This window comes from Scomber japonicus, chromosome 15 (assembly GCF_027409825.1).
Source record: "Scomber japonicus isolate fScoJap1 chromosome 15, fScoJap1.pri, whole genome shotgun sequence".
Taxonomy (NCBI): domain Eukaryota; kingdom Metazoa; phylum Chordata; class Actinopteri; order Scombriformes; family Scombridae; genus Scomber; species Scomber japonicus.
Genome location: NC_070592.1, coordinates 21163147 through 21177999, shown reverse-complemented (window position 1 = coordinate 21177999; position 14853 = coordinate 21163147). Strand labels below are relative to the sequence as shown.

At 40.6% G+C, this 14853-nt stretch overlaps 1 protein-coding gene across 1 annotated transcript in view; it reads right to left on the bottom strand.

Annotated features, from left to right (window-relative positions):
- col16a1 (collagen, type XVI, alpha 1) overlaps window positions 1-13981 on the bottom strand; it is a 63382-nt gene extending 49401 nt beyond the window's left edge. The window contains exons 1-2 of the mRNA XM_053334138.1: window positions 13846-13981; window positions 8055-8179 (exon numbers count right to left, since the gene is read on the bottom strand). Of these exons, the coding sequence (XP_053190113.1) occupies window positions 8055-8130 (76 nt within the window). The 5' untranslated portion in view covers window positions 8131-8179; window positions 13846-13981. The remainder of the gene's footprint in view (window positions 1-8054; window positions 8180-13845) is intronic.
- Window positions 13982-14853: the final 872 nt, after the last annotated feature.

Sequence of the window (14853 nt, the reverse complement as noted above, 5' to 3'; positions counted from 1 at the left end):
TCTTATATAAACTAAATATGACACTATAACAAACCATTAGCATAGTGTAAAGTCTGGAAAAAACATTCCACACATGACACTCCATAACAGACACTGTTTTCTTTTTGCACTCAATTTTTGGTACAAATTAAACAAAACAAGACAGACTGTGTTTGTTAGTGAGGTTTAGATCTGCTGGTTGATGGTTTTTGATACTTTTGGACAGAGATGGCTATTTCCCCTGTTTCCAGCCTTTATGCTAAGCTGTGCTAACTGGCTGTTGGAACGGACAAATGTGAGAGTTAATCTTCACAAGCATATTTCCACCCAAATGTCAAATTACTAAAGATTAGTTGCAGATTCAGATTTAGGGTTTATTTAAAGGTCACTATTAAACTGTAAAGACAAAATAGAGCCTGAAGAAATTGCGTTGTTTTTTTCTTAAGACACTGAAAATAATAATGCATTTCAACCAAAAATAATGTATTTTGTATCTCCAAGTCTCCAAGCACAGAGAGATGCCTTGAAGCATGCACTGGCAACACACTGCCTGTTTCTATTCACATTTCAACTTTATCCAGGCAGGAAAATGATGTGAAAGAGCCTAATGTAATTACTGAAATAATAACATCCAACTGACTTTAATTAAGAGTTAGGAATTTAATTTCACGGAGTCCGGCTGAAGAAAGAATTAAATCACATTTAGCGCTTCATCACCTATTATCAAGTTCATCACTTGACTCCCTTGGTTTCAAAACGCAGACAGTGTTGCAAAACTGATTTTAGCCTGCCAGCCTGCACCATGTGTGTCTCTTATTGCTGTATACAAGTAGAACTCAAGGTGGGGAAAAGAGACGTCAAACAGTAGTGTTTTGGGAAGCTGGGAGAAATTGAGATGCAAAGTCAAAGAAATTGAATGAACTGAAATTGACTTCTAAACAAAGGAGCAGATGCAATAGCGTACAGAAAGTATCAAGTGCAAGTTTAGAGCAGAGCCTTCTTAGTCCTCTGATAGTCTCTCTCTAACTCTATCTTACATCCTACATACTGTATTTATAACTTGACTGGTCCATCCTGAAACTCTTCTGCTATGTCAGCACAAAGTAAAGTCTGTAGCCTCACAAAGACACTGCTGCCTTTCAAAAAAAGACACATACACACACACATGCTCGCACGCACACATGCGCGCACACACACACACACACATCAGGTGTGTATCTTCATTTCTCCCTACGCAGGTGTTTTTGAAGTCAAGGGAGGGTAAGTTCTTCCTTTTGTCACCACTTACTCTTTCTTTTTGCCTTTTGTTTTTCATCACCAACCCATTTCCATCAGGCAGAATCAAGATGAAGGCTTTGTTGGGGAGTAGAGAAATCTTGGCTTGAGGAGAGTATGCAGCATAACGTAAAGTTAAACAATAGAAGAGAGGGGAGTGAGAACATGCAAAGAGGGTAAGTAAAGAAAAGGGAATTGGATGTGTGAGGAATTTCTTGAGGAGAGGTAAACACCCAGTCTAGCACTCTGGATGCTATATGTTTCTTGTCTGAGGTGATCTTAAGTTCAGCTGACAGTAAAACTTCTATACTAAGATAAGTAGTAGAAATTAAGTTATAACCGACATGTCTTACCCGAAATACTGTCTCCCCAGTGACCATTTCAGACTCAGCTTGTCAAGCTCATGCTCTACATTGTCAAATAGAGATATCCCAAGCTGATCCCAAGGACTAGCAGCTGGGCTATTGATTTTCAGGGTGTATTTTTGGAACTTTGTTTGACATCTGATATTATAACAGTATATAAAAGCTAGAAAGTCATAGAAAGAATGTTATGTTTCCTTTAAGAGATTGACTAAAATTATCTCGATCAAATGCTCCCCTTTGTGGAACGTGTATTCCATTGAAAATGAGATTAGGTCATGAGCTGTAACTTGTCATATACAAAATATCCTTCAACATGAATTATACTTTGTTAGCCTCAGCTGTGCAGTTGAGGGGAACAGTTGGTTTTAGCGTTACTTTAAAGCTTCATTCATTTTCATCTTTCATCTTTTACTAGAAGGCAGCATAACTAGCCGAATACCCACTATTGACATATCGACAACTCATTAAGTTGACAGAATGTGTTTGGAAAAAGTTGCGGAGTCACGCATTGAGCAGAAATACAGGAACATTATTATTTTTACGACAAAGGCTGGCTATTTGATGAATATACATTTTATATTAACTCACTTTCTAGCTGTGATGGTTGCTGTCCACCAACTGCTGAGAACAATATTTTTCTCTTTGGCAGCTAAATACTTAGCTTTCTACTGCTAGTCGACAATTTTTTTGTCTGTCATTTGGAGATGGACAGGTAGGTTACAGTGAGTCTACCAAAGCTTTTGCACTCAAAAATCTCCTGTGGCTGAAATCAAGAATGAAGGGAGCAGTGACAGTGAACCACAATAATAACTTTTTTCATTAGTGCAACTGTAGCAAGTAACAGGGAGTTTAATATGATAAATACATGGAAAGTACTTTCTCATGTGCAATTTTTAACATATAAATCAACAACATATGAACACTACACACTAGACTGTTTTGAACCCATGTATGAATGAGTATTGACAAACACAAATGTTAAGCTAATATCCAGCTGAGACTAATGAATGCTAAACCTGACCATGTAGAGATACACTGTGCTCCACAGATCTTATTGCAGGAAGTTCCCCATCAAATTTTGAATCATTGAACAGCTTATGAACACGTTGTAGTAATGTGATCTGCTGTTTCATGTAAAAAATTGTAATATTCTTAAATAAAGCATATGCTGCCTCCCTTAGCTATGAGTCAAGCTAATTCCTGTGTTTACTTGTGAAATTGCACAATTTTTGCTCATGTTCATGGGAGAAACAAGTTGTTTCTATAAATCGGAGGGTGGATGATATTTTAGTGGACTGTTGCATACTCATAAAGCAGTTTGGCAGAGGACACGTTGCAGAACTTGAACCCCATTTCCTCTCAAGCTGTGATCAAAGGAAATCATTTGCTTGTTGACAAGCTAATTAGCACAAAGTATGAGTGCCACTCCAGGATCCCGCTAGTAGCTGCATGTAGCCTTAAAGAGATTGGATGGTCTTGGCTGGGTTCACTTCCTCTTTGATGGGTTATGTTTGAGTCTTGCCAAAGCAGGTAATGATACTACACTGGCAAGTCATGCAGCACACTGCTGTGAGTGTTCCCTCATGTCTCCACGTTGCCAAAGATTAAAAAAAGTTCTGCACATTGTAGGTCTTTAGAGAAGTAATACTTTTTAATGTAAAAAATATACACATAACTTGGAGGGTATAGAAGTAAATGATGAGCAACAAGGACAAACCTGGATTATTTGGTTACTGTAAATGTATCAATACAAAGAAAGCTTCAAAGCCAATGACTTCACACACACAGCCTTACCATTCAGGTATTCATTATGACAAAGAGCAGTGTCTGTGTTCAATATTAACAAAACTGTAACTGACATACTGCAATTCCCCAGCTGAAATAAATTATTTGTGACCTTTCATGCATCTTAGTGGGTGTGCTATTAAACTTCTGAGGGTTTAGGAAGCTATGGCCTTATCTACCGCTGCCTTCTTGTGGCCACTGTCTACTGAATCCAACTGACTCTGAGTTTTAATTCTGTTTTTGTAGCAGAAAATACTTGGAAGAGTGTTTTCATTAGGGAGAGGGGGTCAGGAGTGTGCTCACGGTGTCAGAGTGTGTGCTGTGTGGTTTGTAATAAGAGCAGGTACGGCTAGTTATTGAATATGTTTTACAATGTGGCATTCCAAGATAATTGGACTGGACTGCTGATCAGCAGAAAGTCTTTCTCTCTTGCAGAGGCAGAGTTGTCCAGGTCCTGGAGCTATTAAATTTATGCAATACATGGGATGGAGAGGAGCATGCTGGGTGATGTAGTCGATTCAACATAATGAAACAACGTGGCCTACGTGAGGTTAAAATGAGGGGGGCATGACTAACTAGGAGGGTTACAGGAGGAGAAGGAGGGATTGAGGCAGAGGGAGAGTCTGTCTCACTTGCCTTTGGGCAAATGAGACAGACAAGAGTGAACATTCCTGGTTGTTTTCCAGAGATAAAATTGTGGTACAGAGGAGTGGAAAGACTTAAAACGCAGCACTTTAGAGGGATGAGCTCACTCATTTTCCCCTTGTAGGCCTCTGGCTCACTTTCAATATCTTACTCTCACGAGCGTACACACATAAATTGGGCTCATGACACACACAAATTTACAACCTTTTCCCAACGATTAAATTAGACAGGATTTGCAGAGGTCTGAACACTTCTCCAATGAGATTGTGTAGTTTGACATAATGTCTGGCACCCAGTGTGTGTGCAAATTGTGCACATACATTTAGGTAAATGTAGAAATGTAAGGCAGGATTAGATATTCTGACAAAAAAGGGGTAAATACTAAATACTTAAAAATAGTAGTTTCCTTGATAAGTCAGGTCTTTTTTTTCAAACATCTTTCACTATTTTCTGTTCACATTTGACTTGACACTACTTTACCTCCTACTGAATGATGTTTGAAAGTTATTAGCGTGCATGCTCAACAGGCTTTCTGTATTTTGCAGAACACAGCAACTTTTTATAATGAGACTTTGTAGGGCAGATTCATTCATGATGCAGCACCCCTGGAGCCCATGCAAGTTTAAGGGGTGAATTCATTCATTCAAGAATGCATTGTGGCCACTGATAGCACCATGAATTGCAAACCCAGTCTCACGATCCAATTCAAAAAAGATTTTGCGCTGATGATATTGTAGTGGCCAACAACAAAATTAAACTTCAAACTAAACATAATCAAAAGTCTACTGATGCATCATGGAGATGTGGTGTGATGCAGGTAAAAGAAGTTTAATATCCATTCCAGAGTTTTGTGTTTTTGTCGTTATTTATTGCAAAATAATAAAACAAACAAAAGAACAAAGCAAAACCATGGTTCCTGCTGCTTCTTTTGCACTGGTAAGAAACCATAGGCTCACCCAGGTGCATACTGGTCCTCAATGTGCCTATCTACTCAAATAAGCCCAAGTGCCCACAGTGTTAACCAATTACCAAAAACAAATGAAAATATTAACTATGCAAACCTGAATATACTAAACAAATAACTAACAAACAAAAAATATGATCAAATCTAATCTACATAAAGCAAACACCTAAGTTAATCAAACAATCAAAGTTACTCATGATTAGTAAATTAAATTTACAACTAAGACTCAAACGAAAAACTAAACTTTACAAACAAACATATAGCTCCTACAGCTATGAAGGTGCAAACACATCCATTAAGTTTTGCAGCTGATGAGTGCAATGTGCCCTTGATTTGTGTCTGAATGAGTGAGTAGAGCAGTCTCCAGTGTTTCAGGCTTTTCAGAATACAGATTAGACCATAATGAAAAATGAGTGGAAAAGCCTCAAATTGTGTGTCTTTAATTTGCAGGGGTGCACAGTACACACAGAGCTCTCCACAGTCATAAACCAACTTCCATGTATTTTACTTCCTTCACTTCTCTAGTGTTTTGCATCCCAATCTACTGAAATGTCAAATACAGTTATTAATGTGACACAGGCAGGTTTGAAACATGTGAGATTAATTAATAATTAATTAAGAATTAATCTGAATTTTACAATATTGTTGTTGGTGTCACTGAATGTATCCAGGACTTCACCGAAACATCAGTACTGATGTTCTGTTTGTTGTCCACAGCTAAGTATGTACAGCAGGCTGCAGCATCACACAGTAGCTGAAATGATAAGTGCATCTATTGACTGAGAATGAGGCTGTGCGCATTTACGCATGCGGCACAGCAGCAGTAACTTCATTAACACCAGATCAGTCAGGATCGAATGGTAATTCATGTGCTGTGCTCTGCCACACATCTACATAGGTCAGCTGTTGCACTCCCCTTTAAAGATGAATCCTGAGCTCCATCAGCGCTGTCAGAACATTTTTATTTTTAAGTAGCTGAAAATACAAGATAAGCCCACGTCGCTCATACCCACTTGACCTCACCCCTAATGTCTGACTGAAGATTACACCCTTGATATCATTCAATATCATTCAATGCCTCAAAAGCTTGAAGATTTGAAGAAAGAGTGAATGAGGAATGAGTGATTGAGTGCGCTTCACCATCGTCTCTCTAAAGACGCTCATAACTACAGCTCTTAGATCTGATCATTGTGAATTGGACGGTTTTGCAGTGAGGCATAAAAAGGGCCCGATTTTGTAGAAGATGTTTGCATATTATCAAATTTACATACGTGCAAATAGCAAAGGAGCACCGAGAAGCTATTTCCTTGGCATTGCAATTTAGGGTGCATTTCACCATTTTCGGGTTTTTTGTGAATGACTGTGTTTCTTTTTCTATTGTTTGCACATTTGAATTCTGAACCAAAGAAAAAAAAAGCTAACCAGACTCTGTATTGGCGTTTGCTGCTAGCTGCTTATTAATTTTTTACTTCTGTTTTAGCACATAAGTGGTTATTAATGCAGGAATTCATTGGCACGAGAAAAGGTGCAGACAAAAGGACAAACAAAGTCAAAACAAATCAATACATAAATCCATTACTTCAGACTGGAGAGGCTCTGGGGTGCACATAAAAAAACCATGTTAGCAACAATTTAAAGGCCAAAGGAAGGGGCCTTCAGCCATTTTCAGCCATTAAATTTAACTATGGGCACTGGTCTCTGAGACGCTGCAGAAGTGCAGTGCAATCACTAAGCTCAACTCTTCAACACTAGTTTTACTTAAACCTGCTTTCCTACTGTAATGTCAGCAAATTACCAATAAGGAGAGATTTGGATGAGTCGGAGGAATAGTGTGTGTGTGTGTGTGTGTGTATGTGCGTGTGCGTGTGTGTGTGTGTGTGTGTGTGTGTGTGTGTGTGTGTGTGTGTGTGTGTGCATGCGTGTGTGTGTGTGTGTGTGTGTGTGTGTGTGTGTGTGCGCGTGAGTGTGCATGTGTGTGATGCTTGCTGTGACAAAATATTATAGCTGCACTTGAGAAAGCACTTTCTTCCAACCACTGGGGGAGAGGACTCAGGGGAGCTGCAAGCTGACTCAGTTTCATTTGAAAAGCTCTGACTAGGGTCTCCCAAGAGGGACCCCCCTCCTCCTCAAAGTTCCCTTCAGAGCTCCAAAACCTATGGAGGATTGGTTGGCCCCCCGAGTGATATCACAGAGCTGGCCTCTGAGAACACACTGACAGTGTGATGAGAGAGTATGACAGTTCAGAATGAAATAAATAAAACAAGACAATAAAAGAGATTTCTCTTCACCTCTCTGCCTCTTGGCTGTCTGTTTCTCTCCCTACACACATGGATACAAACAGAAACACACTCTCTCTCCAACATAACAATGCACAGATAAACCTGTATCTTGATATGCTCACACACTCATTTATGCACACACCAAGGCATTCAGAAATCATCAAAAAGCCTGTCTTTGCTGCAAATACTCAGAAACTCAGAATGATTGAGAGCTCATGCAGTAGCACACAACCACACATGGTAAACAGACACATGTCTCTTTGCCACAGCCTAACCGCACAGCCACAAACAGCAAACTTCAAATGCACATAAGCTATAATTACATTCCGTTTTCATTGGAGCCTTGGGCTACATCACAAACACAGGGCACACAAACACTCAGATACAAACAGAAACAGTTCCATCAAAGTCAGATGGGCTCCAAAGTATGACAATTCGGTAGCTGGTCAAGCAAAGCTTGAAAATATGAAAAAAGTCTCAGGTAGAACTGCTTGTGACATAGCTCCAGACGGTATCATTTTGTAACTTTTTAGCATTTAAATGAAGATATAAAAGTACTGAGAAGCATTCAGGTGGGAGAAATTAGCATTTTTTTGTGGCCTTTACCATTTAACATTTTATTCATAACTTTGGTGGTAGGCATCAGTAATGTTGGATAATCCAACTTAAAGTAAATGTTCTTCATCATCTCACTTTAAAATCTTATTTTCATTGAAAACAAAACACTGGGGTTTAAATTTAGCAAGGAAGTGGGTAACTCACCTGTCTCTGATGTCAGCGTGTCACATGATCCCAAGCTGAGGGCCAGCAGAGTCAGAGAGGAGCAGAGAAGCCACATGGTTTCACTCTTCCGAACACACCTCTCCTTACCTCACCTCAGCCACCAGCTGACGGATGAACAAACAAAAAAGGGAAAGTCAAAAAAGTCAAATATCTCCCACATTCTGACAGCATGCCACCCAGTCTACTCTTTCCGCCGACAGCTGTGCATTATGCTTGATTCCTAAATAGACGTTGATGTATATTTATGAGTCAGTCATAGCTGATGTGTTAATTATGTGGTATGATGCAGGCTTTGTTAGTGGCATATGAATTAACCACAATGTCCCTCATTAAGGAGTGTAACTCTATAAAGTCTGATCATAGTCATTATCCTGTCCATCTGGTTGGCCTTTGACTGGGCAGCTGTGACACACACACACAAACACACACACACACACACACACACACACACACACACACACACACACACACACACACACACACACACACACACAGGCATGCATGCAATATGTGCTGAAGTGTACACACACACATGTAGAAAACAAAAATGTTCTTAAAATCAAAAAAAGAGGGACACACATACACTGCTGCAAACAAATACAAACTATTTATACCAGACACCAAAGCAATACACACACACACACAAGAGTGAATTGATTTGCATGCAGCGAGGTTGGTCCACAGTCAAGCAGACAGTGGGGCCAAAACACACAAACACATCTGGAGACTATTCCACTGGAGCCATAGCTGTGTTGCACCAGATGCTTCCACGTGGCCCAACAACAAGTACCACACACATACACAAACACACACACACACACACACACACACTCCTGCACGGATTAAAATACATGCCACGTCTAAATAATCATTATACTCAGTCTCTGCAGTCCCTCTTCCTTACAATAACTCCTTTCCCATGTATGCACACAAGAATGCACACACATAACCCCCCCCCCCCCCCCCGACTCACATAAACACATCCCAGCTGACCTGGACTTGCCCTGAGCATGTGTGAGGACCCCATAACTCTGCAGTGTTTACAGGTACAGCAGTGCCCTCAAGGCAGTCAAGTGAGCAGACTGTGTCTCTGTACACACACCTGTCCTGTCTGCCAGGAGAAATGACCCCCACACTCCCCCTGGGGTACACAATGTGGCTCTCCTGCCCGGCCGAGAACACGGCGTGAATACCATCTAGCCTGATCTGACCTGCATGCGTGCAGAGCGCTGCAACCAGACAATGCGGTGGAGGACAGTGTTTCAAATTATGTTTGGATATAACAAGGACAGGTTGACTCGGCCCTCATTGTGAATTATGCATTCAATTTTGGGGCTGCTGACTCAAGATGTGGTTGCTCCCCTTTGTTTTCTTGTAAAAGGCCAGGGTTTGAAGTTTAATGAAGAGAGCAAGACATTTGCTCTAAGTTTGTGGCCTGCCTGCATCTAAATTAACAAGAGGAATGAATTTTTTGTAATCTCTGTAATCACGTTAAGGCACAATTTATCTGTATGCGCAGCTGTTGACAACATGGACACTTTTAAGTAAAAGCTAGAGCAATTGCTTAAATAAAACAACATTTCCCCTGCAGTGGGATGGGTGGAAGGTTAATCAAAGCCCCAGATGGTTGTGTTTGAGCACTCTAAAGCTGCAACCATTATTATAGACTTCATGCCACATGATCACAATAATAAGAAAGTTCACACAGTACATAATACATAATGCATCACAGACCAGAGGCTGACGGAAAAAGTTACAGCCCATTGGTATTATTATCTGGCCATAATCCAAAACAATTTAAAAGGCTTCCTAATATGTGCTGCTATGGATGTCACCCTTTCTCTTCTGTCTCTGCACTCCATCCCCAAGTTCACGGCCACCCAAGCTGGCTTTTGCAGATAAAGCCAGTACGAGGTTAGGCCACTGGGCTCAGCCGCTAGAATGGCCCTGAGCCTGGTGAGCATGCCTGCGAGTGATCGGGTCACTGAGTATGAAGCCAATACAGGAAGGAAAACAATGACAGATTTGAAAGTCTTCCAACAGTAAAAGCCTGAAGACAAGCACAGGCAGACAGACGAGGTGACCTACACTGACAGTCACAACACAGCCCTCATTGTTGCTCTCAGCTTGGGCATTTTTTAACAACATTGTGTCTTCCTTGAAAGATGTGGAGCTGTGGAGGGTTTTTTTTTTGTTCTAGGTCCAGACCAATTGCCTGTTTTCTATTTCCGGTACAGGAATCAGCTCTAGTACTCTCTGTGGCTTGAATACTTAGTTTGCCTTGTACACTGACAAAAGAGGCACTGATATTGTCCTATATAACAATGGAGGCAATTTGTGCTCAATGCTTAGCAATTTTTTGTTGTCACACATTTCATCATCATTGCCATCGCTTACAGATGGAACAACAGCCCCAACACAAGCCTGTTTAGAGGAACAGACTCTGACAGAGTTAAATGAAACATGTCCTCTCTATGGCCTGACAAGAGAATTGCTTATTAGCCACCCAGACGTGGATGATTAAATAACAGTGAACCAGTAGCCCACTGTTTAGACTACTTTGCATCTGTTTAAAGGGGAGAACCCAGCAGAAATGTGTCAGTCATGTAATATTTGAGGGTTCACTGCTTTCCCAGCTGTCTCTCTCAGCACACCACAGCAAGGAGATTGATAGACAGCTCACTCACAGGATATATGCTTCCAATCTCTGCTGCGCTAATCTCACACATACAAATATGAGCAGTCGAGTGGTTTTGGTGACGGCATGTGAAAACAACCTCCCGATTGGTCTGTAGGGTTGTGACCTCTAATGAATCCACAAGAGAAAGTCGTCTCCCAGCAGAGGACATGTTGGGAAAAGTTGACTGGTGTGCAGTGATAATACAGAAGGCTTGCATAATGAATGAACAGCTAGATTCACTGACATACAAACACATTTTAATGCAGTATGTGTGTCACAGATGTAGGGCTGCAACTAATTATTATTTTCATCAATTAAACTGTAAACTGCCAATTATTTGCTTGATGAATTAATGAATCATTCGATCTGTAAAATGACTTGGGAGTCTAGAATATAGTCCAAAATTGATTGTTGATTGTTATAGTCGTAGGTGTTGACTTCAGGTGTTCTTGTTTTGTCTGATTAACAATCCAAAACCCTCAAATGTTCAGTTTATTATCATGTTTGACCAAAAAGCATTAAATGACCACATTTAAGAGGCAAAAACAAGCTAATTTTCTAAACTAACTACTAACTAAAATGATTAATTGATTAACAAAATAGTTTAGCAGATTAATAGCAGATTAATTTCTGTCCACCGACTAATCCATTAATAGTCTAATCTCTGCAACTATACACAAATGGGGGTCAGAGAGTTTGAACAGGAAGACTGTCTAACAGATACTCTCATCTGACACACACACACAGTAACACAAGCCATGCACCGTGAGTAAGCAGATGCACACATCCAGAAGGCAATCATAAAGTCAATTGCTGTATCTCGACAAAATGCAGAAAAATCAACTCTATTAAATTGTTGTGAGTAGGATTGATTCTAATTGTGAAAAAATGTAAATGACTGTTGGATGTCTGACAGCCACGCAAACAGTGGTTTATGATTAGATGTTGACATCAGTCAATTTGCTGCTGCTTTTTGGACTTTTCAGACAACTCTATGAATTATGTTGAAACATAAAAGGTAACAACACATTATATTTTGTACAGTCTGAAGTACAGTCTTTTTACTGTAATTTTGATGTGTCATGAATGCAGCAACATGCACACACAGCATTTGGCTCTTGGAACTTCCGATGCGCTGCAGGGCAAACCTAAAAGTGCATTGCAGGCCTGTTACAACAGCAAATTAAAAGTGAATAAAAGTAACCAAAGATGCCCTGAGGTGTTGATAGATACTCCAAATATCCACTGATTGGAAGTAATAGAATGTTTAGCAAACTAGACAAGGTAATATCCAAACCCAGATGACATTACAAGAAACAAGAGGCAAGTTTTCACTAGTCTTACATTCTGGGCAGTCTTCAATGCCTTCACTTGAGTATTTGTGAATGAGAAACAGGCCAGCACAGTTGCAGATTGTGGAAAAAAACAGGGACCACTGAACACAAACAACTATCCCTGAGTATCTGTTCATGGTCTACCCCGAAGTTCCAATGCCATTACCATCACATGCCATGACACTTTTGGTCCACTGACATAAAGTAATGATGTAAAGAGAGGCCTACTCTGATGACGTGAACCACAGTAGTTGGCCCTGAGCCCATGCTACGGATGGTTGATTCATCCTTCGGCAAGGAGATGACCCGGTGCTTTTCTTCAGCTTACTTTTACATTTCTGATATCCTAATGTTCACTCCACTGCTGACCCGAATAAGCAAAGAGTCAAATGGATGATACACTTCGCTGCAGGCCCGTAGCACAGGCTGGAATTGGAAGCAGTATGTGAAACAGATACTGCATGGCCCACAGCTAAACACTGCATGTGCAGCCTGCAGCAGGTTAAGTGAGCAACTCTTAATGTGTAGTTAAATTCAAGGACATCAATTTGTAACGTTTACAGGGCAATATTCCCTAGGCTCAGAGGAGGGAGTAGAACCATCACTGCAGGGGAATAAGTCCCTGGAGATACAGCAGCATACGAGAGTTTCCAAGCTTTTTCATATAGGGGTTTTTAAAGCCTGTTTTTGTTCAACCCTTCAAGAAAAGATGTCTTCTGCATTTGAGGAGGGAATGGAGAGAATTCCACCACTGATCAGAAAAAATCTATCTTATATTCTCTTAAGAGGTTGCTCTCTCTGGTGCAGAAAATACATGCAAAAATTGAGCTACTCCAAATCTTGAGGGGAAAACTTTTAAGAAGCCTTGGGGGCTTTGGTGCGTGTGTGTTCGCGTGTTGGTTGGGGGGGGGGGGGGGGGCAAACATGGGAAGGCTGAGTAATGAGGAAAGCAGATGAGGCTGTGGCATTCAAGCTTCCGCCTCAGCACTTTTCTTCTCTTTCCTTTCCTTCCACGGTAATTTGGACACTACAATCTCAGAACAGTGCAGCGCTTTACTCAGACATTGCTTCTCTATGATATGCATGTAGCTGATCCAAGAACAGTGCTGCCGTGGAGACTTTTCCATGTTGCATATGTTGGATGCAAGCCATAAAGATTTTCAACTCAGCCAATAATGTGTTGAATTAAGGCCAGTTTGGTCATAAGGGGAAAATCAGCATCACTTTTGCCAGCAGTTATACCAGCTAGTTAGGTTTTAAAAGTTTCTTATGAAATCCTATAAAGAAATAAGGCAATACTACAACAATAAAGCAATGTCTTAGGACTAGTCTGCAGATATACTGTACATTTACTGATCTGCACTGGAGAGAGTTTATAATAGTTATATTATATCCTCATATATGTCTTTAAATTATAACACTATTCTATGAGTATGATAAACAACTAGGGACTGTTTTGTGCTTAAGAATGAATTAACAGTGATTTCGTAGACTAGTAATAATTGTCTATACTATATACTATTAACCAGTGATAATCCAATAGGACATACTACAGCAGCGCCAGCCTGTTGCAAGACAGACGGAAAGTTTCCTCAAAGTTTCCCTCCAGTCACTTTCAAAGTTTCACATTACTGTCTCTATTGTAGAAAAAACGTGCAAAACTTATCTCGGTGTTATCCATTTCAAGCAGCGCTAAAAAAGAAAAAAAAGAAAAAAGAAAGAAAAAACACGTCCATAAAAGTCCATAAAACCATACCTTCAACTATTGATAAATCCACAAATTTGCGACCGCATGAATCCGTAAATAAATGCGCATCCAAGGAGCAGATTGGTGTGTGGGACGTTGCAAATGTAATCCAGAGTGGAATTTTTGTGTCCTTTTGACTTTTTTTCTTGGGGCTTCTTCAGCGGAGAGAAGGAAGAAGAAAAAAGTTAAGGCAAGATTGTCCGCGTCCAACTTTTCCCCCTCCCCTCTCTCCAACTGCTCCACAATCTATATCCCAGCTCTCTCTCTCTCTCTCTCTCTCTCTCTCTCTCTGTCTGTATCTGTCTTCCCCCTTCTCACACCCTCTCCTTGCTCTCTCTAGATCAGTCTCGGTTTCTCATTACTTTTTCTCTCAGTCTCTATCTCTGCCCCTTTGTCGATCTCTCTTCCTGTCTCCTTTCAACACTCCCTCCCTCTCCCTCTCTCTCTCTCCCCCTCTCTTCTTGAGCCGACCCATGAGTAAAAAGTGTGGTGACATCACCTTGTCCACATTGCTGGAAAATGAGCCAGGGGAATCTCTTTAATCTGTCCAGCAAGCTCTCCTAGGTCTGAAGCCCCTCCAACCCCCACCATCACCTCCTCCTCCCTCCATCTCCTCCCGGCCTCACCCCTCACAGTTTGATTCATGGCTTACTGGAGGGTACAGAAGGCTTGCTTCTCTTGTGTCTGGGTTAAAGCGCTGTACTAAGACAAGAAATACTGATTATGGCGGCACAGCTGGTGAATTATTGAGAAGAATTTACTCCATTAAAATTAATGAACTTTACTTATCATATTTACTTTTGATTGACGGTCAGGACCACAGCTTCCATATTGTTTTATCACTGGGTTTTATTACATCCAATCCATAAAGTGGCCTCAGTTGCAGCCCCTGACCATTCAGAAACACTCGTCTTAACAGCCACATAAATTCCTACCTTTATTGTCAGTTAGTAAATAGTTCAGGAGGTGAATAAATATCTATTTGGCATTTGATTTATATGTGCCTCCTCCACCACA